Below are 22381 nucleotides of genomic sequence, written 5' to 3' on the forward strand. Positions count from 1 at the left end.
AGAGGGAGACAAAATGGGTGTTAAGAGAAGAGAGCCCTGCCTGTCTTCCATGGGATGGCACCAGCTAGCAATGCAGTAACAGGTCCAAATGCTGTAAGCAGGCAGTGCTTAGAAAGCCACAGCACACAGAGCATAGGTTTGTAGAGCATCCCAAAGAGATTTTTAAAGACAAATATTCAACATTAATATTTACACATTGCTCTTTTGCATGACTTCTTAAAGCAGTTCAAGAAAAGGTGCCACCAGAAGTGAAGAACTGGGACTCAGAGGGGCAGGTCTGCCAAGCCTCAAGGTCTCTGTCAACCCCAACAGAGTCAGGACAGAAAAGAATCCAAGCTATTTTAAGACTAGCACAACCCCAAGAAACCTTTTTTGAGACAGTTTCAGAATATCTGCAAGGCAAATTGGAAATGCTTCACATCACAAGTATTCTCAGGTGACAAAAGTAAACCCAGAAGGGGAGCAGGGGAGAGAACCCTCGGTTTGACATGTTGCTTGGTAGGGATATATTCTGATCTGAGACCATTGCTTACACCAAGTCTTGCTTTTACTGCTCAGTTTAAAAAAAAAAAAAGGACAGGAAGCATGCACAGAATTCAGATTTGTGAAGCAATTGATAGCTGTTGGATGAAATGCTGAAATCACACAGAATACAATGCCACAGGCATAACTGGCAAGACTAAGAGCCAATTCAGGTTTAACAGTTATGGGACTTGAGGTTTTAACACAGAAGCAAAGCAGTCAGTTACAAATCTTTTTTTACTCTTCTCCCTCTTGTTCCTTTACTCTAATTGAGAACTTAACCCCACTCTTTTCTCTTTAAATAAAAAAAACAAGTTATGTTAAACCACGACACCTGCCCACTAGGGATTGCAACTCCATCCTAGAGCAATGCACAAACCCCAACAGACTAAAGGAACCTTTGACTAAAAAGTGACGTAGGGCAAGGGCCCAAAGCAAACAAAAGTTGACACCAACTGTCTTATTGACAAGTATTCTTGAGTTTGGGACCAATCTCTTTCAACCTTCTCTCCCAACACTGCTCTACACAGCCTCCCCTCAAATCAGTTTATAGCTCCTGCGTCAGAAAGTGCTGAACAGAGAGACAGACTAAGGATGTGATAATTAAGGAGCAGGTGTCTGCTGCAAATGAGAATGCTCCAGAACCAATTGGCAAAACAGTCCCTCAAACCATAGCAGGACTGACACAAAATCACCAAGCATCAAAGCAGCTGGGTCTGAAACCCAGATTTGTCTCACTCACCAAGGAAAGCAGATGCGTCAAGGTGGATTTGGGGCTCAGCTGCTGAAAAGCATCCTCAGGTACTGGAAGAACCTGGGTGTTCTTCACTTTTTGCAGAGCACCTTAAATAACAAAATCCATTCAGCAAGGTTTTAAACTCACCTCCTCTCTGGCCATTACTGCTTAACTCATGGGGAAGAGATACAAGTTGTGCTTGAATGGTTGAATGCCTCCCCCCCATCCTTTAGGATGATCAGTGTCTTCTGCTCTTAGCAAGATCCTGGTCCAGAAGAGCCAAGTGAGAGATTAATTCTAGTACAATAGAAATTTATTACCTTCTTCACTTGACACCCATTAGTGATCCAAGATGAATACCATGGATCAATACAAACAATGCTAAGGCCTGCAATGAGATGAGGTTGCCTTGCTTTGCAGGAATTTGTGCCAACTACTGTTAGGAAGGGAAGCTACAGAACACACTGGACTGCTTGGAAGGAGAAATCCGGAGCAGAACTGGACATTAAAGATCCAGATCAACATCATTTTGAGGTGAAACTGTGTGCAGCTCAACAAGATTGAGCATAGGGCAGGAAAAAGGGCCCAGTTTCTCACCAACAAGCAGGACATGAGGAGAAACACTCAGTCCCTGGATTAGAGCTAATCTCACCATCAACCACCAAGAGTCTCAAGGCCAGGAACTCTATTAAAACCACATCCCCAAAAGGATGAGAAAAGACCACAGTGCTTAGCAGGAGGGTGTCTATTTCCTCTACCTCACTGTGCTAGACACCTCAATTGTCTTCCAGCTCATTAAGTTAATTAGTTTCATAACTTCTCCCTAAGGAAAAAGTAAGCCCAAATATGCATCTCAGACATACACCCAAACTTTCTAGCTAATGTTTTCCAAGCTCCAATCTCTCCCAGAGGGAAATAATTCACAAAGTACTTCATTACACATGTAATTTAAACAATCTAAAACCTACATAGAAAACTGTACCAGTCAGCTCTGTCAGAAGTCAAATATGCAAAACACTGACACATGAGAAAAACCCTCCCAAATTCTCCAGTTCACCTCTTGAGTCAGCTGAGGTATTTTCTAGGAGTTTATAATTCTCTTCCTAAGATTCAGCAAATAAACCCACCCAAGCCAGAATGGGCATAGTCTACTTTGATTAAGATATTTCTGCTAGTGAAGTGGTTTATTAGAAACAAGCAGGCATAGGGGGCTGATTCATTATAAACTGAAACAAGGTAAAGGAATGCTTCCTTCAGCTAAGGAGGAGAACTGAATCTGTTAAATGCTGTCTAAATTCACAGGATGGCAGACAGAAACCATTACAGTTCTTTTGCACAGGGCAAAAGGAATGATTCCCTCATTTCCCTCCAAGCTCCACCATAAAATGGAAAAGGCCAGGTAAATCACCAGCTCATATTGGAGGCTATGTGGAATATTGCAAAATGCTTTATTTTTTTCTTCCTTTCTAATGCTAAAAAACAGCATGAAAATTCAGCACAATAAGGACTAAAAAAGTCTGGTTTTGTTGCTTTTACTGACATTCCCAGTCCAAAAAATGAGAAACCAGTAAGGGTAGAAGAAAGAACAGCAGCTTGTCACCCTGAATTACACTCTTCCCTGCAGGCTAGTAGGAACCACAAGCAGCACACCAGCTTGCTCAACCCCTGGGAAGGTCTTCAAATCCATTCTTCCCACCAAGCTGAGCCACAGTAACACAGGCACCAAGGTTTGGGATCTTCCCTGAGCTGGCAACTCAGCTGATACCACTTTCCCAGCCTCTGCACCTGTCAGCTCTCTGTATTTCAAAATGAAAAAGCAGGCTGGTCAACTCGAGTCTTCTTGCCACGGGGGAACTAACTAGGGCTTACCATTGCCTGGAATATATTTATATATATATATTTATATATTTCTAAAAGTATATTTTATTAAAGCTCTTATGTTAAAACTTGGTTACATAACCTTGTTTATTGGATTATCTTCTAAAAGCAAGAGTAAGATCAAGTGTTAATAGGACATCTGGTTGGTTTTTATCAGCTTAGTCGAAGCCAAGAGGACCACCAAGACAGCTCTTAACCACTAAGTGATGGCCAGCTAATGCCAGGAGTCTTTCAGACCATACAAACATGCTTTAAGCCAGTCAGAGGGCTGTCTGACCAAACGGGTTCTTTATTGACCTGAAGGGTCCATCTATCACTCTGAACCAGTTCGGTTCAATAGCTTTCATCTGCTGCTCAGCATGTGGCTTTTGCAGCAGCAGCCAATACAGCACAGGAAGCACAATTAGCATCCAAAATGTGGCTGATTCATGTACTAGATACAGTAGTTACAGCATTGTGGCTAGTGCCTGCATACATTTACAGGAGGACCATCTGAAAAACCAATCTCATTCATAACTGTCATCAGAAGTTGCTTGTTTTCATGCTACACAAACTCATCTGTAAGAATTGCATCTGGTTTTGGTGCTTGCCAAGTAGTGAATTAAAAAGAGTAGCTCTTGCTTCTTATTGATTCAGAGCCTTGAAACTTTCAGAAAGATGGCATGGAAGTAGGGTATGTACCTGAGCAAAGTGAGAGTATCGTTACATGCAGCAAATGTGCCAGAAGCAGCCCAAAAAGTGAAAGAGTTTTTGAATAAAATAATTTGTGTAGCACAGGGCTACCACACCAATGAGAAGTCATTAAGTTTCAAATAACAGAGCAATGATCCATCAGTTTTAATGTGAAGAGGAGAAGAGGTGTTGTAGTGCTCACTCCTTAAATATCCATCTCCCTCTGGGCCCCCAGCCACCCTACCTTTTCCTTTCCTCCTCCCTGCTTTTTTGCACCCTCATTCAAACCTACAACACACCCCAAACTATATAATTCCTTGGAGCTCTTGCCTCCCTCTGACAGAAGTGACAACATCCCAGACAAACTTTACTTTAGGATGGTATCAAGCTTCATCTCTGCAGATACTGATGTTTAAATTTCACAGCTGTTGAGCAATGCTGCCCCACAAGACAGCACAGCAAATAACCCTTCTCTAAAGAGGGGTAAGATAAGATCTCATAGAAAAAGTCACTGGTTTAATAAAATGGATCACTCTCCTTGGAAGACTTTGACGCTTTTGCAGAGAAGACAAGGGTTGATAGACTGTGGGTACACAACATTCCCACAGCAAAGCCTGACACCAACAAGACACAGGCTTGACTGGACCAGCACTTCCCAAAGGAAGCTTTGCTTCATTCAGAGCTCAGATCCAAGGAAAGTCTCCTTGAGCACGGCAGGAAAAAGCAGACATTTCTTACATGCTGTCAGAAGTGGCAACTCTGACACTCGCTCTGCTTCTGCAAGACATCCCTGAGCTCAGAGCTATTTCACAACTCAGATGAGCACTGGAAGGGACAGAGATGAAACAATCCAAAAAACCAGACTGAGCAAGCACAGAGAGCAAACAAGATGTCAGGGAACTGGAATACTCTGTTCCCACCTCAGGTGCTTTCCACTGGAGTGTGTCACATGTAGGAAAAAAGAAGTTCAAAAAGCAAAACTGCATTTATTGGCATGGGCACAGGTCAGAGGTTTTATTCTTGGTTGGAAGGCTGAACCAGACCTATCACCTTTAGTAATTCCTTAGAAACTGGTGTTCTGTTCACATCCTCAGGGAATTTTCAGGGCTGACTTTGGAGAGAAATGTTAAATGCATGGGGCTTTCCCTACTTTTGTTTGGAACTCCTACAGAAAACAGCTTCATGGCATTTCAGACCTACCTGCATCTTCCTCAACCACACATCTCCAGCCTCTGCAAGCTCCTCTGTATCCACTTCAAGTTGTGGCTACTGCAGTGCTACCCAAAGGTGGGCTCCAGTTTCTCCTGCCAGGGCCACAGGGCTTTTCAGCTAAAACATCTTAAGGGAAAAAGATCTTGAGTGTGGTGTCCCCTCTGCCATCTCTTGTCCCCTTCACTAGGGTGACAAGGCCATGTTTCTGTCCTACATGAGCTCATATCTCAAGCTACAGAGCCAGATGGCCCATCAGCAAGGGCAGGGATCCAAACTTTCCCTGGTAAAGCTTTACCCCTTGCAGCGGGCAGTACAAATATAAATACATGGAAAGAGTCTGATTGTTCAGGAAGGAGCTTTTTAGAGAGCTAAGAAAAAAAAAAAGCTGAAAATCCACAGTGTCTCAAGGCTAGAGGCAGGGCTGCAGCAGGGGCCATGCTGATAGGCAATAAGTTATCAGCAGACAAGCTGTTATGAAGCTCAGAGTTGGTTGAAAAGAGATAAACCAGCCACAGAACAAAGATTGTGCAAAGAAATTGAGAGGCAAGAGGGATTTTAACCTCCAGATCCTCTGCAGAGTCAGGAAGTCACAATGGAGGGAGGCCACAGCCACCAGACAATCCACAAGGAATATTTATAGCTGAAGAAACAAGGGCAGTTATGCTTTGGGTACAGCTGCCACAGCAGCTCCAGTAATTAACGTGCTGCTCTTGGGACAGCTGGCAGAGCTCTATAATCATAACTCACATCAGGCATATTCCTGGCACTGAGGAGCCCTCACCCACCTTCTTCCCCAGTTCCTTCAGGCAGGGAGGAGGTATCCTCCAGGAATTAAGACCTGCCAGGCTAGTTTTTGCCAGTGAAGCAAAGATGCCTTTCACCCACAGTACCCTTTAAGCTGGATGCTGCCTCTCACAGCTCCTGTGCCACAGTGATCCTAATGACTCTTCCAAAAGGGAAAACCTTCTGCAAGGGATGAAAAGAAGTGCTTGTACCCCCAAGGATACCAACTTCAGCACATCTGAATAATATCTAGAGATTCTCAAAGGCTCTAGTCCAGCACCAGCATTTGATTCTAACTGCCCACCCAGTAAAAAGGTGTAGTTATCCCAGCTCCTTAAGCTCTGATCTTGCTGGTCATCCAACACACCAAAAATTAGCTTGTAGGTTCACACTGACAGACAGTGAATGATGTGCTGCCTTGGTGCAAGAGAGGACACAGACTGAGCAAACGTTTCTGGAGCTGTGAATTGGGCAGCCTCCACATGCAGCTCTGGGAGGCCAAGGCAGAAGCAGCAGCACATGGACAGCAAGGCAGCACTTGAGGCTGATGCTCTCCTTTCCTCTCCCTATCCTTACTCAGGGCCACAGCCTGTTTCTGAAGCTGGTCAATCTCTGAGCACCAGGAACTTTCCACTTTGGAATGAATACCCTGAAATATCAGTTCTTTCTCCACTTAATTTGAAGGAATTCAGGCACAAAGTGTTCTCAGAAAATCATTAGGTGCAAGGATACTGTTCCTGGCATACCTGGGGCGAGCAGGATCACAGCCAGCAGCAAGCTTACACTCTCTGGGGTAAATACACTTCCATTATCATTTTTCACAACAAGAGAGAGATAGAGGCCAGCAATAACCCCGAGGTGACTGGCATCTAATTTTTCATCATTGGAGTATTTATGGCACAGCCGTTTGCAGCATCTTGTAATCACTTTACCGCCTCCTTGACCCCTGGCTCCCCCTTATTCTGCATCTCCTAATTGCATCTGAACAAGCAGGAGGGAAGCAGCAAAGTGGATAGATGCAGGAGAGCTGAATGCTTGGGTTGTGATACTTGGAAGGACAGCAGAAGAGGTGCAGAGCCAAATTTGGCTGTACCCCCCACCACTAGCTTGCTCTGATCTCCCACAGCATATGAAAGTGGAGTTTTCCTCCTTCCTAACACTGGTGACCTTGAGGAGTTGTTCTCTGCCTCCTCAATTCATTACCATGGTATGAGAGATTAATGAGTTTCCTCCAAGAAAATATGAGGGCATCATCTTTATACACAAATGCAGCCCCAAATTCCTGCATATTTGTAGCCTCTCCCGGCAGGGCATTGGCAACTACAACAATATTTATATTGACTACAAAAGGCCCTGGGTCAGACAGCACAAAGCAAGGGAGATGTGGGCCAGCATGACACGGATGCACAGAGGGCCCTGCAAACATGTCAAGCTACAAGCTGCCAGGGTTAGGAGGTACTTGGGTTCAGCAAGGATGAATGTTCCTGACGGCCACTAAGCCCTTGCCTGCCACAATACCAACAGTGCATTCACCACTAAGCCTCTTTATTTGTCCTCTTTTCTCCCCTACAAACTTCTCCGTTGAGTTTCTCAGTACTCTCCAGCTGCCTGGAGGATGTAGCTTCAGGGGCAGCATCATCCTGCCCACTGTGTCATGCAGGAGTTGCCTGAAGGGAAGGAAAGTCTCTCACTTTAAAACTACTTAGCACAAAGGAAGAGATAAAGCCTTATTGCCCGGGGCTAGTGGGGTGTCTGTTCACTTCCAGCCTTCCTCCCTGCACAGTGCACACCAAACAGGTGCAACAGGCTTGGGAGAACAGCTCTGCCCCAGAGAATTATACCGACTTGAACTTACAAGATAAATCCCAGCTGCATTATTTGTATTTATAGTCCTGCTTACAGAAGCATGAGCTACGTGTGGGATTTGCTGATGTAGTCCAAAAATCCACATTTTTGGACAAGAGCGTCAGTGATCTCACTCAAACATGCAGTGCAATTTAGGATGGAGTTAAGTTGCAGACTTATTTAGGAGTAAAAAGATATATGGGTCTGTCCAGAGCTATCCTCTACAGCTTCTTATAATTTTCATAGCAGCAGAACTGCACAGTTCTGCAGTCCTGATACTTTCTGCCTGTATATTAAAGAATTAATGGTAATTTCAGGGGATGAGAGATCAAGACTGCTGTCTTACTAGATGAAAACAATTGTGTGAATCAGGCAGGCAGCAAGGTCAGACCTCTTTAAAAACAAAGCTGGTGCTAAAGCACCAAACAGAATACTGGAAAATATGCTGTTAAGAAAAAGGCTTATATTGCATTTCCCAGGGGATTGTTTAGCTGACTTAACAGATCTTCTCCAACTCTGGTTCCTAGGATGCTGTCACAATCACTGCAAAAAGTAACACCTCACAGGAGAAATCTATTACTTATTTTCTACCAATATTCTGAAAACTTAAGATTTGTGGCTCTGCTGGAACAGCCTAGTCCAAGAAAGGAATTTTAAAAGGACCTTTTTAAACCTTTACCACTCCCTGTAGGGAGTGGGTGATCACATATATTAGTTCTGACACCTGCCCTACTCAGGAGAGATTGGTCTCCAGTATCAGGAGAGAACAGTGTCAGCTTTGGTGCCTTGCTGCCCAAGTGAGCTGACTCCAAAGGACAGCTTTATTCAGGGAAAGCAGCAGCACAGCCTCAGCCTTGGCAGGGTGGCTGTGCTGTGCAGCAGGGCTGTGGTTTGAGCCCAACATCACCTCAGGTGAGCTCCCAACTGCAGAATGTGCAGAAAAGCAAACACAGATCTATGTAAAGCCACTGCTTCACCCAGTTTGTTTAGTTGGTTTGTTTCCAAGGTTCATGATCACCATCCAACACCACCTAAGTCAAACCAAGCACTGAAGTGTACAGGATATTTTTCCTGAGCTCACTGATGGCCTCTGCCCATTCTATTTCTGCATCTCTTGCACCTTGCTTTTCTGAAGGGCTAGTAGCACCTGCAGCACACCTGGCCATGCATTCAAGCAGCACCACAGCACCCTTCCCTTCCAGACAGCCCTTGCCAGCCTGCTGGAGGCACCAGAGGGACATGATTGGTCCTTTGGAAAAGCTCAGCATCCAAGTGACAAGCAGAACCCAAGCTGCACTTAGGAAAAATCCACTTCTCATTGTGAAGTGAACAGACAGCTCTGTACAGAAAACACATTCCAGTCCTTTGCACTATTGATTTTCCAGTGATAAGAGACAAGCTAATCCATTAATGTTAGTTGCTTCAAAGTGTGGTCTTGCAGTTGCTTCAGTCTGGTACCAAAGGCCGATTCTCTCACCCAGTGTTTGCCTTGTGGCTGGTATTTCTTTTACTCAAAATGCCATCAGTTACAAGGAAGCAAGAAAAATCACCCATCAGAAGATGATACTCCAGCTCTTAGGTCACTGGAACAACAAGTTTATATTTCACTTCCACAACACCACACTCATCTGCCTCTCCTCCTGACGGCTCAGGAGGAACCGCTTTTTCACAAGGCCAGTTATTATCTGAAGATCCCTTTGCATTAGGAAACACAAGGAGTGTAGCAACCTCCAGTAGAGCCAGTTTATCTGTCACAGGCATATGATGAGCAAGCAATTGAAAGGATTTATTGATGAGCCCACAGAAGAACAGACCAGGATGAAGGAGGCAGGATTTATGCCATACTAACAAGGCTGTGTGCCAATTTCAAACTATTAGCTGCACAATAAAGAGTTGAGACTTGTCTTCACATCCCACTTCCAGACACCATTTATTTCAGCAGAATTTGGCTCCTATCCCTCTTCAACCACTTCAGACCAAAGCAACAACTTAACTGACCTTACTTTTTGGAGGCTGAGTAGACGACAGGCATGAGAAGACTCCAGTTAGCCTCTGAGTCAGGGCTTTTAGCCAAGCAAAGTTGTATTTCAGGGGCACCTATAACAATTTGGCCTACCGATATTGATACTTAATGCAGTACTAATTCCTCTTGTGTCATAGCAATGCTTCAAAACTCAGGTGGCCTGTATACACAGAAATGGCACAATATTCTGGACTCTTGAAAAGCTTTTTTCTTATTCTGAAGGCTTTCAGAACTGCCTTTATGCACAGAAGTAGCAGCTGCCTTTTTTGTACATTTATTTCTATTTCTGTATCAGTATCATAGTAAACCACATCAAAGCATTTGTGGTAAGGAATATAATGCAATATTTTTGGCAAGAAAGTCTTACCATGAATAACTTATAGGATATGCAGGGTGACAAGCTAATAGTGCCCCAGTCCTGCTGCATCCTTACTGCAAGCTGAAGTAACCTAGAACACTACAATGCTACAGTTTAAGCAATTTATTTAAACAAGATGATGACTTCATACCATCAGGATAAACTTCCACCAGCTTTCCTTCCTTTTTACTGGCTCACTCTAGGAGACCAGGACAAGCACCCCAAACCATTTTAGATTGCTGTGAAATCAGCCCTCCCTGGTCCAGCTCCTGCCACTGAGGCAGCATTCTTCCCCACCACAGGTTCTCAAGGACTCTAGACACTGAGACCTGTAAGAATAAATATCCAGGAGACAGCTGTGACCCATTTATTACCGAATGTTGCTGCAGGGCACAGCTGAGGAAGGCAGGGCAGAGGAAAAGCACTTGCTGCAAAGGGAACAGTGGAGAAAGCCCAGGTGCCCTTGGAAGAAGCACTCTGCTTCCAGCACTGCTCCAGCTCTGTTGCTCCAGCTCCCAGGTGGAAACAGACAGCTTAGCTCAAGCATGGATGTTCAAGTACTGCCGTGAGGGCTCCTCTCATATCACTGCTGGGAGGCAAAATATAAAACAACCAAAAAAAAGAGAAACCAACAGAAGCCAACAATGGACCGACAGGCCACAAGAGCATCGTGTACCAAACAAGCTGATAAAAGTGCCCCAGCGCAGGTAAATGGATTTGGAAAGATCTATTTTGACAATAAAAATCTGAGATACCTTTACCCAGATCAGGGCACAGGCAGAGCCAGGAAGGAGAAATGCTGTGGAGGGAAGCAGAGCACATAGAGCAGGCACACAAAGCCCAGCACTCCAGCCTGCAGCCAGAGCGGGCCAGGAAGGCAGCACCGCACCAAGGCTGACGGGATCCACATCAACACTTCCCAGTTCAGCCTTTGCATTTACTGATTACATTCTGCCAGTACTGAGCAATGGTACAACAGCACGTGTGTCCTCAGACCACCCCTCACCCCCCTGCACAGCCTCCTGCAGCTGCAGCCCAGCCCCGCTCTGGTCACCGAGCCTCGGGCCAGGGTGACATTGTCCCCTCCTGAAGAGGGACAGCGAGCGCCGGTGAGCCCGCTCATTTTATTCACTGCACAAGCACGTTTCCAACTGGGATAATCTCCATTAAACCATCTGCGCTCCCATCCTCGCCTGGCCTGCACCCGCTGGGCTGCCTGCGATACTGCAGCATCTGCGAACCGGCACAAGCGGATGGCACGTCCCTTTCCCGATCAGCTAAAAAAACCATCAGAGGCTCAGACAGAACAGATGCACCTGGTGGCTTTGACGTGCTACCAGAGCCAGGCTACCAGGAGTACCTGTGCCAGTGCCTCTTCTGAAAGGCACACGGCTCCCCTGGGGAATTTAAGCCATTTCCTTTCCATCATGGGAAGACACCATGTCCCAGACTGCCAGAAGAGGAGGGCCGAGAACAGAGTTGAGGCTTCAGCCTCAGTGGCTCCCTTGGTGCAGAACAGAAGCATTGTTTGCCAGGTCATGTACACAGCTTGCATCAGACACTCCAAATGGCTGCTGATCCCCAGGATTTAATCTCTTATTTATCTGCTCTCAGTATCTGCTTTCTAGAAATAGGGACTATCATATCACATTCACACATGACTTCAACAGAAAGACAAGGAAGTGTTACAATGAAAGATCTGAAACTTAAATCTGCTGCCCCTTCCCCACGGCCTCACCAGCATAGCCCAGTGGAACCTACAGAGAGCATGATAAAGCAGCTGCAGTGAAGTGTGAATTCAGCACTGAGAGAACGTGACCGTGTCCTCAGCATTGCCAGAGACAGCCAAGGGACTTGGGAGTCACTCCAGCTGTTGAGGACATGGCAGGGTGGTAACAGGTCTGAAGCAAAGATAGAAAGCCATCGATCTGCTTTAACTGTGATCACTGCCTGCCTTAAACAAGGTCGCTGGGCTGCCCAACACACATCTTTCTTGGAGGAAAATTTGTCCTGCAGGGTATTGCCCTCACAGGAGTGGAACAGCACAGCAAGGCTCACCCTTCAAACCTCCCAAGTCTCAAAAAGGAGGCAAGTATTAGCAGCAGGTGATGGGATAGGAGCAAATGTCTATTAACATATTTCCTGCACTTGCATTCACTTATTTGTTTTGTGAGGTTTTATTTTCCAAAGCAATTTATAAACAAGAAGCGAGACAACCATTTGTTCAGACAAAGGTTAATAGGGGCCTAGCAGTCTCTGAAGACTCTGCAGACACACTTAGGTGTGAAATCTTGGAGCAGCAATAAAGATGCTGCACAGACAAGCAAGTCTCAAGAGAAGAATTTAATCTGTCTAAATATTCTCATTATGTACATAGTTTTCAGCTTCCATTCACAGTAATCAGAGCAAAGACAGCTTCCAGAAGCCTTTTTAGACAATAAGGCGTGAAAAAGGATTTTTATGTCAGCCATTATTCCTCTCTCTATCCCCAGCTTGAAGAGTCAATGTTTGAAATGGATTTTGTGAAAAAGAAGACACAGTGTTGGGAGAGAAAAAGTTGACAGGAGGAAGGCAGCACGGGTCTTTGGCAGACTGGTGGGACTTGGCACAAAGCAGCTCCCATTGGCACCATTAGTCCAGAAAACCTCAAATAGATTATTCTCCTTCAAAATAGGTTTTCTATAGGGTCATGCACAGAATATGAAATATAACACTACTTCCAGAGAACCGCTTCACTGGAACAGGCAAAATGTTTCAGTTACATCCACACATCTTCTTCCTAAAAGTCACTTAAACCTAAATACAGTACTAAGATAAGGTAGGAAAACTAGAGGCAGGCATCTAGGACAAAAGGGCTGATCCAAAACTCAGCTGCTTTCTTTTGGGATCACAGTGTCCATCTGTCCCCTTGCCACAGGGGAACTTGTTTGCAAAAAGAGACCTTGTTTGTCCACTGAAACGTGGAACCTGAATCATTCCATCAGGCAAGAATTCAAAATAGAAAGTTAAGAAAAGAGACCAGTTCTCTATGGGTATGATCTCCTGGGATCAAGAGAAGCTGTACTCTTGATGCATCTCTCCCCTTTCATGTTGCATTTTCCCCTTCAGACAGGCAGGTTTCAGCTTTTCTGGCATGTTCAAAACTCTCCTTCTATACACAAGAAGTTTGCACAAAATGTGTAGAAATAATTACAATGGTTTACTACTAATTTTTTTTGCTTGAAGTCAAGTGACTTCCTTGCCCTGCGATCCCATCCCCAGATTTCTCTCAGAAATTTTAAGAGCTCAACTGGTCACTAGTTGCCCACACTACAAACAGGACAGTGGGGAAAACATTAACCAAGACAGCAGGTGAAAACTATTCGCCAGCACAGCCACTTTGTAGGCACCCCAAACTCAAAACCAGGGTCAGTACTGTGGTGTGAGTGTTTTATAAATGGTTACATCTCTTATTCCTCTCTGAAGAGGTCACCATCCTCTCTGTTTTCTGGAGAATGATATCACACAGGTCAAGCAGGGAGTGGGACTAGAAGAGCTGGAGGCAGAACAAGTTCCAGTTTACTCCCATCCTCACCCAGTAAGAGGTATTAGAGACTTTTAACAGAAAAGCAGAACTCAGAGATAATGCTAACACCCAGAAGTATCCTGAAAATAGTGATTGTGAGAACTGTAATCAGTAACCCACTACAGACAGGTCTGTTCTCCCACAAATAATTCCACCCTCCACCTAAGAGGGCATAGAGAGCAACACTGAAGCCTCATCCCAGTTACTGAGTAGGAAAGGATTAACCACTAACAAAGACTTTGCGGATATTTATTCTCCAAATCCACAAGACAAGCAGAGGGAAAAGCTCCTCTGAGAGTTATGTACACAGACTTCAAGTCTAATGCTTACACACTCTTAATTTTTTAAATTTTGCAAGTCCTAACAACAATTATCTTCACGAATTATAGACATAATATCTCAGAGACACAGGCAGTAATTAATGCATGTCTAGCTCCTTCTGCTGGGTCAGGGAGAGTTATTGAAATTCAGGAAGGAAATCTTCAATCTTCTAGAAGTTTTAAAGAAACAGACCAAGACAGAATTCAATAAAGCAATAATATTTCTCTTAAATAATTAACCAGACTTTGACATTCGCTAATATTTCTGAGGCCCAGCTCTTACTTTTGCCATGATACTGGATGTGATCCATTGCATGTCCAAAATGTACTAACTCCAAAATTACCTCTGGATTTCTCTGCACACATGTAGCCACCCTCATTCCTTTTACTTTAAATTCTCACTGGGACCCTTAACAGAAGCCACACTGTGCAGCACTAGCATCCTTTCCTCCTCCCATTTTACCCTACCAACATCTGTCTCCAAATACGAGTACTCAGCACTCCCCAGGCTCTATAGAAGCCATGTTCATCATCCTCTGGGAAAAACCCTGGGTTCAGAGCAGAACCCCAGCACAGCACGAGATGCAATAGACAATCCTGAACTAGACAAAGCTATTACTAAGGCAGTGTATAGCAATGGATGTTGTCTAAGCTGGCTGCTTCCATCATCTTTCAAGTAGCAAATTCTCCTGCAGCATAAACAATTTTATTCACATAAAGAATGGACTCAATGATCCTTGCGAGTCCCTTCCAACTCTGGGTATTTTATATTCTAAAGCACTCAAGTGAGTTTAATATACTTCAGTATCTTGACAAAAATTACCTCCAAGCAAATATTAATTAGCCAGCCACTGAAAAAACAGTGAAGAAAAACCCAGCCTCTGGCAAAAATATCTCACCTGCTTAAGCAATATAAACCTACACACCAAGATGGAGAGAATTCAAACACAAAACCATAAGGATCATTCTGATGGCCAACGAGTGCAAACACAGACATGTCACCAAGAATAGGGAGGGTGTATTTGGTCAAAAAGTCAGACTGAACCAAAAGTTTCATATTCTGTTGTTCACTTGAACTACGTTATTTCTACAAGAAAAGAAAAAATTCCTTATGAACTAGAAGCAGAGTTTAAATGGCAACACTGGTCATCCCAATTCCAGAAGCTCACCAGATACAGCCTGTAAGCATCAATCCTTCGAATTGGCCCCCAGCACTTGTCTGTGTCGTTGTACTTTGTGCTGTCTCCAACACTGCAAGAATGGTTGCCAGTGACACTGCTGAGAAAGGAGGGAGAAACAAAAGAGAATAATTAACTCCTAGCAGATGTCTTTCCCTCTCCTGCATTCAAGAAAGAAGAATGAGCAGACGCCAATCCTCCTCTCTGTCTCTGGTAACACTCACTTCTTTACATTTTCTGGACAGTGTAACACAGTGAGTCACTTGAGTACCAGAGGTTTAAAGACAAATTCTTGGATTGCCTGCAGTTATTTACAAGTTTTGTCATTTAATCATCAAGCTGGTGAGCTTAGATCTTTTATGGATTGCTGAGGTTTTCCATTTTCAAGATTGAAGTCCAAATCCAGCCCAGTTTTGATCAAGACAATCTTTATTATCTGTTTCTTTGAGAAAGGCACCACTCCCAGTCCAGAGCTAAGTCCATGTACCATCACCACTCACTGGCCTCAGGCTTAGTAAGCATCACCCCTCAACCCTTACCCAAAGAGAGAGAGAAGGCAACATATTGCAGAGTACTGCAATCAAATTATGGAGCAACAGGTCTCATGTCTGCAAGTGCTGAAGCTGGAAATACTTCACACCTGAGCACCTGTCTGGAACCAGGTCAGCTACTTTGCAGTCAGGCAGCAGGCACTCAGGTGGGGAATACAAAACAAGAGATGAGCTATCCTTGAACCATTTCTCCACCCCATGCTTTGGAAAGTACAGCTGATCCTAGTGAGACATATCACCCTATCAAACCCTTAGCCTGCCCTGTTCCCAGGCAGCACACAGCCCCTCAGGTGTAAGCACACTTACCAGGTCACCTGCATTAGGGAGACTGGCACCGCTGCTGCATAGATTGCCAGATCTCCATAGAGGTAGATAATTATGCAGAAATAGAAGAGGTTGACACCCACTGCAGAAAAAGAAAATATTGTCCAGATTCAGCAGAGTACACAGAGACTCTTGTTCTCTGCACTTCAAATATACAAAATTTTTAAGATCTTAAATCACCATTTGCCTCCATAGTTTCTGCAGCAAAACACCCAAGCTTAGGAAACTTACCATGGAACAGGAACTCTGGCTCCTTCAATACCTGGTACTGACACTAAATAAACCCTCTAGTTCAAGCCCATCCTGCAGTCAAGACCAACAGGTCTCACATAAGTCACCTGCCAGACAAAGCTGTCAGCTCAGAACAGCCACAGGCAAAAATCTGGGTGATGCTCTCAGACTTGGTTCACACTGTGTGAACAGAGCACACCCTGACAAAGTGAAATGCAGAGAGAATGTTTCTAGGCTCTGCTGATTCCAAATCCTGTGTCTGCAAGCCTGCAGGACCTTCACGATATGAGCCTGTAGGGATTTAGCCCTGCAGAGCTCAGATTCCAATGGGCTGAAATGGAGCAGGCTTTGGGAGATTCCCTGCCACTGGCAAATCGAGGCAAGCTACAATCCTGATAAGCTTTAAAACTTTCTGCATCCCACTTCCCCTGATGCCACCACATACACTGTTCCTGCCCCTACTCATTTTTTGGGATAAGTTTTTTCTGGGTTTTTTTGGGTTTTTTTTTTTAATTCTTTTTAATTTAAAGCTTGCCCTGCCTTCACCTATGAGATTAAAAGAAAATCTTACACAAATTAACTGGATGCACAGAACAGCCTTACTGAGGCAGAAGAAGGCACTGCTGTGAAGAGGTAAAATCTAAAGGGATAAAGAAATGTTTGATGAGACGCCAGGATTCTCTTCTTGCAAGCAAGTCTGTATAAATCTCACCAACAAATTGGAAAATATTTCATTTCAGAGTCAGATGAGTTACAGAATAAAAGCCTCAAATTTATTTAATTTAGGAAGTTGACATTGAAGGAAAACAGCTCAGGAAACCTGCCCATACTTTCAAGTTGTGATGCTACCTGATGCTTAATCCCAGGACAGCTTGAGTAAACCTCACACTCACAGCTGTGACAATTATCAAACAAGGACAATGCTGGTGTGGGACTGAAGACCAATTCAGTGCTTGGGTGCCCCAAAGCTTTACCATGTTTTGCCATCATACTGCTCCTGGAGCTCTGGATGTCAGGAAACATTATTAGGCATTCTCCTTTGTTTAAATAAATGATTCCATATTCTGAGCCTGATTACCATGAAAGGGGCTGTATCAGCTTCCCTGCTTCTGTACAGTAGCACACTAAATCAGTGCTCTAGAGCTGTTCTTGGAGACAAATGAATTTCCTACAGAAATTGTCAGATCATTCTATATAGTTCTGCCATTGTTTTCTTGCTCTATTGAAGTTGTCTTCACAGTTAGAGAGTCTCTGTGCTTTTCTGGAGACAGCAACATACTACCTGCCAGTCTTTTCCAATTTCCCATTAAGAAGGGTTGAAGTTTTAAAAAATATCTGAGATAGAATATCTGAGTCTGTCTAGTCCTCAGCTTCATTTCTCTGCAGCTTATGTCCTGTTTTGGCATCTGCAACTGGTCTCAGGACTCAGCTGCCCCACACACACCAAATAAAGCTGACATGACCAGCTAAGGCACAGCAGCACCCCCATTCCAGTGCAGACCTCTCTGTCTGCAGGAAGCAGAGGTGACACTCCTCTCCAAGACAGGAACACTTCAGCATCAGTTATTTTATAAACTGCTGCTGACCCTCCCTGATCAATACTTTCATTACTTGGCACAAAACGAGGTGAAAAAAAAAAGCAATTACTTCCTGTGAGGAAACAGCGTGATAGATGTGCCTAGAATCTATTACTGCAATAAATGACTGCTCAGTCCCAGAAGAAAGCACCTAACATTAAAAAATAAAATAAAAAATCAAATCAAGAAAAAAAGTAGTTTTACAGAGCCAGCTCTTTCAAAAGAGCACAGTCTCTTCACAGCCTAAACCAAAGTCAGCTCCCTTTAAGAAAGCAGACAATCTGAAATTGAGATTTATCCCCAGCTTACCTCCTAGGACTGCAGATTCAACTCCTGTCAGATTGTTGAAAATAAAAATCAGTCAAGGGAAAGGAGCTTGAACTCACTAGAAATCAGGGGTTTTGAGGTCTACTGCATAGCTTTCATCAGCCTTTCCTCTGGAGACTGTAAAGCCCTCCATCATCTTGGGTTTGGATCCATACTTTGTATATCATCAGTAAACATCCAGACATTTGCCAGCTGTGAAACCTCACAGGCTGGTGTGGCCCAGTTTCTCAGCACTAAGTGGTCACTGAGCAGCTGCCCTTGCTGAAGACCTTTCGGTGCAGCTGGGGAGGGAGCACCTCAGCAGGGACCAGCAGAGGGAGGCCTTTCACCTGCCTGTCTCTGCAGCCACTCGCAGGCCAGAGGGCGTCTCTGTATCAGTGACAGGGATGGAGCCTCACTGCTGAGCTCTGACACAGGGAAAGCAGCAGAGTTACAGCTGCCCCAGGTCCTTTGCTGTGGCACCTCATCCCATCTGGAAGTCACAAGTAGGGTCAGGCCACAGCCTGTAGCTGTTCCAGCCACCTTCCTGCAGATGGATTCATCCCTTTGCCATGGGCTGAGCAGACCCTGGGGAGGATCCCTAACAAAGAAATCAGATAATTCTGGCTAAAGCAACATTAAGAAGAGGGATTAAGATTTAAGAATACTAAGCAGTTTATTTCACTTTGCTCAGAAGCTGATGGAGAGAGGACACATATTCCCAACCCCCTCTACTGGCTGAGTACCAGAGAGGCCCAGAACCTGCCTGGCTCCTGGGGATCCTTTCCAGCTCCCCTATGAAACTTATGCAAAGAAGGGGCCTCCTTTAACTTGATGAGAACACTCTGACTCCTGTGATCCCCATCCCTCCACAGCCCAATCCTCAGCAATACAGCTAAACCCTGTTACATGATTGCTCTCAAAGCACTTCTCAAGTATTACTCCTCAGAGGAGCATCAAGAGACAGGGCTGTGTTCACCATATTTTACACACAGCAAAGCAAACAAGCAAGAAAACTTGCCTTAGGTCATAACTACTCAGTGGTACAAGCAAGACCAGGAACAAGATGTTTCTGATACGCTTCACTTCTCTGACTAAAATCATGGCAGCCTAGTCCAAGTGGTTTACTTTGATAGCCCTAAGTGATTCAAATCTACAAAATCCCAGAAGAGGCACGCAGGAAAATTAAAAAGTTTTTTTTTAATTAACTTTAAAAGCAAAAAAAATAAAGTTCAAAGAATATTCACTCCTTAAGCCCAGCTGTCCTTCAGAGGAACAGCTTTATGCTGGTATACACTGATGTAATGTAGTGGAAAAAACCCAGCCTTCCATTACCTCTTTGCAAGGTGGCCAGTGAACAAGGGAAAACATCACTTTCCACAAAAAATGGGGCCTGACAGGCTCAAAACTGTGCAGCCATGGTGTCTGATAATGTTCTGGTTCTGTGCAGCATTTCATTACTGTGCAGCCATGGTGTCTGATAATGTTCTCGTTCTGTGCAGCATTTCATTGTCCTGCTTTACAGGTTTCAGAATCCTCATCACTGTGGTTTGCATTTCTATCACAAGCAGCAATGGATGGAGCTTTATTAGAGCAGTTACAAGTTTGTTCCCTGGCATACAAAAGACATTTAAAAGCAAAAAGACAAGCCAGCTGCCTATACATCCTCAGCAGGGACCTCTTCAGCAGTTCATGTCCCATGTCTCTTGATAATTGCCCAGATGCAGACAATTCCTATAAGCTCCTATCAGAAGTCTCTCTCCTTCAGACTGTTATCTACAAGGCTCAGGGAAGCCTGAAAGTCTTAATTCTCAAATGCTACAACCAAAATGCAGCTGGAAAACATTACAGCTGGGCTCTACTGCTTCAGAAAGTGGAGACCACAGACGATACATGCAGTTCAGAGGTAGGTGGACTGCAGTCAGAAAAGGCACTGACTTACACGTGCCTGTATCAAGACACTGCTCCCATAACCTGCAGTGTTTTGGTGGTTCCATGCCCATCACAGCAGGTTCTGGCCCACCTGGCCCATAAATACTTTACAGAATGCTTCACACAGGAGGATGAATACAGTCCACAGAGAGAAGGAACAGCACATCTGGGTCGAATTATCACAAACTTAGGATGCAAACCCACACTGAGAAGCATGCAAACTTACAGAACAGCCATATACACAATATACAGGAGGACCCAAAGGGACTTTTGAAAATGTTAATCACTTACCTTTATTGAAGAACATGGAAGCCATCTGGCCCATTTCTACCCTCTCAGTGATTTCAAAGATATTGGCTGAGCTACGTCTCTCTGCAAGTTAAAAAACAAGAAGTGTTTCAACCAGTTCCTCCAATAAACCCTAAGGCCAGATTACCTGGATACTTGGGAACCTCTAGCAGCAGTTTGAAGGACAGTATGTAAAACTCCACAGCTGCAGAGTCACTGGGCCAATTACTCTGCTGAAGCTAGTCTAAGGTGTTTAGAAAACAAAGTGTTCTCATCTTTGTGACAGTAGAGGGAAAAGATCTTTATCAGGCTGCAGAAGGCAAACTGAATTCTCAATGCGTCTTATCTTGCAAGTGCTGAGGACTTTGGGATGAGAGCATGTGGAAGTAAGGGTGAAATGGACAGAGGAGTTCCACTGGAACACTGTCTGCAGAGGTCTCACACCAGTGAAAGCATGAACTGGGTACTCACGAACTGACAGGATAGGCCGTGTCTCTGCTCGCTCATAGCCATCTTGGAGGAGAACATCACTGTCAGACACTCCAGAGGAAGAATCCTCATCTTCATCATCCTCCTGGATGAAAAGACCAGACCACTGCTGAGATATCGGCTACCCACAGTGCCACCCCCAGTGTCATGGTCACTTTTAGACACTCGAAGGAAAGTCCCAAACAGGAGGGGAGGACATGCAAGCAAAGGCAATACCAAGGAACCCAGAGGATGCTGTAGAGGGAAGAAGAGGACACTAGCAGAGCAGGGCGAAATAAATTACAAGCTCTGCTGTCCCAGCCCCAGGTCACTCACACACACACAGCAACACTGCCCAATTCATATAGCGATAAGTGGCACAAGGAAGTTGGAAACTTCAGGAAGATCTGCAGTGTTGCAGAACTATGAGAAAAAAAATAAATCTAAGCATATCTAGCTAACACAAGCAGGTCTAGCTCCTAACTACATCCCACTAGCACCAAGCCAGGGGTCTAAATCAGTGCAAACAATTATGCCTCACTCTGATCCAGTAAAGCCACAAGTAAGTTTTACAGCAAGGACATAATTCAGAACTGTCCACAACCTGGGATACTGCCCAAGTAACAGCAAGGACATCCCAGCCTGTCCCAGTTAAATGACCTGAGATCAGCAAGGATTTATAGTCCTCAGCACACTCCAAATAGCACCAATATATTGGCTGCCACCTCTCCACATTCACTGAGCAGAGCTTCTGGGCAAGGAGAGCGCGATCAGTAAGAAATGTGAACAGCACAAGAGATTTTTCAAAGCAGGAGCAGAAAATCCTGTCTTTAATGAGCAACCCCACAGGGAACTAACAGCTATATTTTATATGGCAAAGTTAAGTACAGTAGAAATTTATTTCCTTAGAGTTAGTAACAAGACAAGGCAAAGATGCAGGGGAATGCCAGGAAAATCCTATGTGATAAAACAGGGGAAAAGAAAAATTAAACCCCACACAAACCTTGCGTTTTTCCATTCTCTTCCATCTCAGCTGGGCATTTGCAGCAGCCATGGCTTCCACCACAAAGGTCGTAGTCATATAGCTACAGAGAGAAGAATTAAATTGATATTACCAGTAATAGTCAAAAGAGATGGAGAATAATTCCCATCTGTTTGTAGGAGAAAACAAACAAACCAAAACAATCCTTTTGCCAGCTCCCCACACACTGTTTTGACAGTGTTTCATCTCAGTTTATTGCTCTCTTCTGCTCTTGAGATTCAGACCACAATATGCAGTAAAGTATAACACACCTTCAGATATAATAAGACACTTTAGACATTTGGAAGGCACATTCCTGGTGTTCCTGTGGGTTGAAGACAGCAAGAAAATTTTGATATTTGCTAGAAAGCAAGTTTCCTTCCTCTTTTTGGAACCTAGGACAAACCCAGCTCTACTCTGAAGCTCATGGCAAAAGTACTCTGGTCCCTTAAAGAATCTTACACATGGCATCAGATGCAAAGCAGCAATACAAGAAGCAGCACATCACAAATGCAGGCCAGTGGAAAAGCTGTCCAGGGAGACAGGGAGAGCCACTGATGCAATGAATATCATTATCTCACCTAAATCCAG

At 44.3% G+C, this 22381-nt stretch overlaps 1 protein-coding gene across 1 annotated transcript in view; it reads right to left on the bottom strand.

Annotated features, from left to right (window-relative positions):
• SLC38A12 (solute carrier family 38 member 12) overlaps positions 1-22381 on the bottom strand; it is a 43556-nt gene that overhangs the window by 16559 nt on the left and 4616 nt on the right. The window contains exons 4-8 of the mRNA XM_021554866.2: positions 21773-21854; positions 20773-20875; positions 20305-20385; positions 15950-16049; positions 15084-15192 (exon numbers count right to left, since the gene is read on the bottom strand). Of these exons, the coding sequence (XP_021410541.1) occupies positions 15084-15192; positions 15950-16049; positions 20305-20385; positions 20773-20875; positions 21773-21854 (475 nt within the window). The remainder of the gene's footprint in view (positions 1-15083; positions 15193-15949; positions 16050-20304; positions 20386-20772; positions 20876-21772; positions 21855-22381) is intronic.

The sequence above is a fragment of the Lonchura striata genome, chromosome 19 (assembly GCF_046129695.1).
Source record: "Lonchura striata isolate bLonStr1 chromosome 19, bLonStr1.mat, whole genome shotgun sequence".
NCBI lineage: Eukaryota > Metazoa > Chordata > Aves > Passeriformes > Estrildidae > Lonchura > Lonchura striata.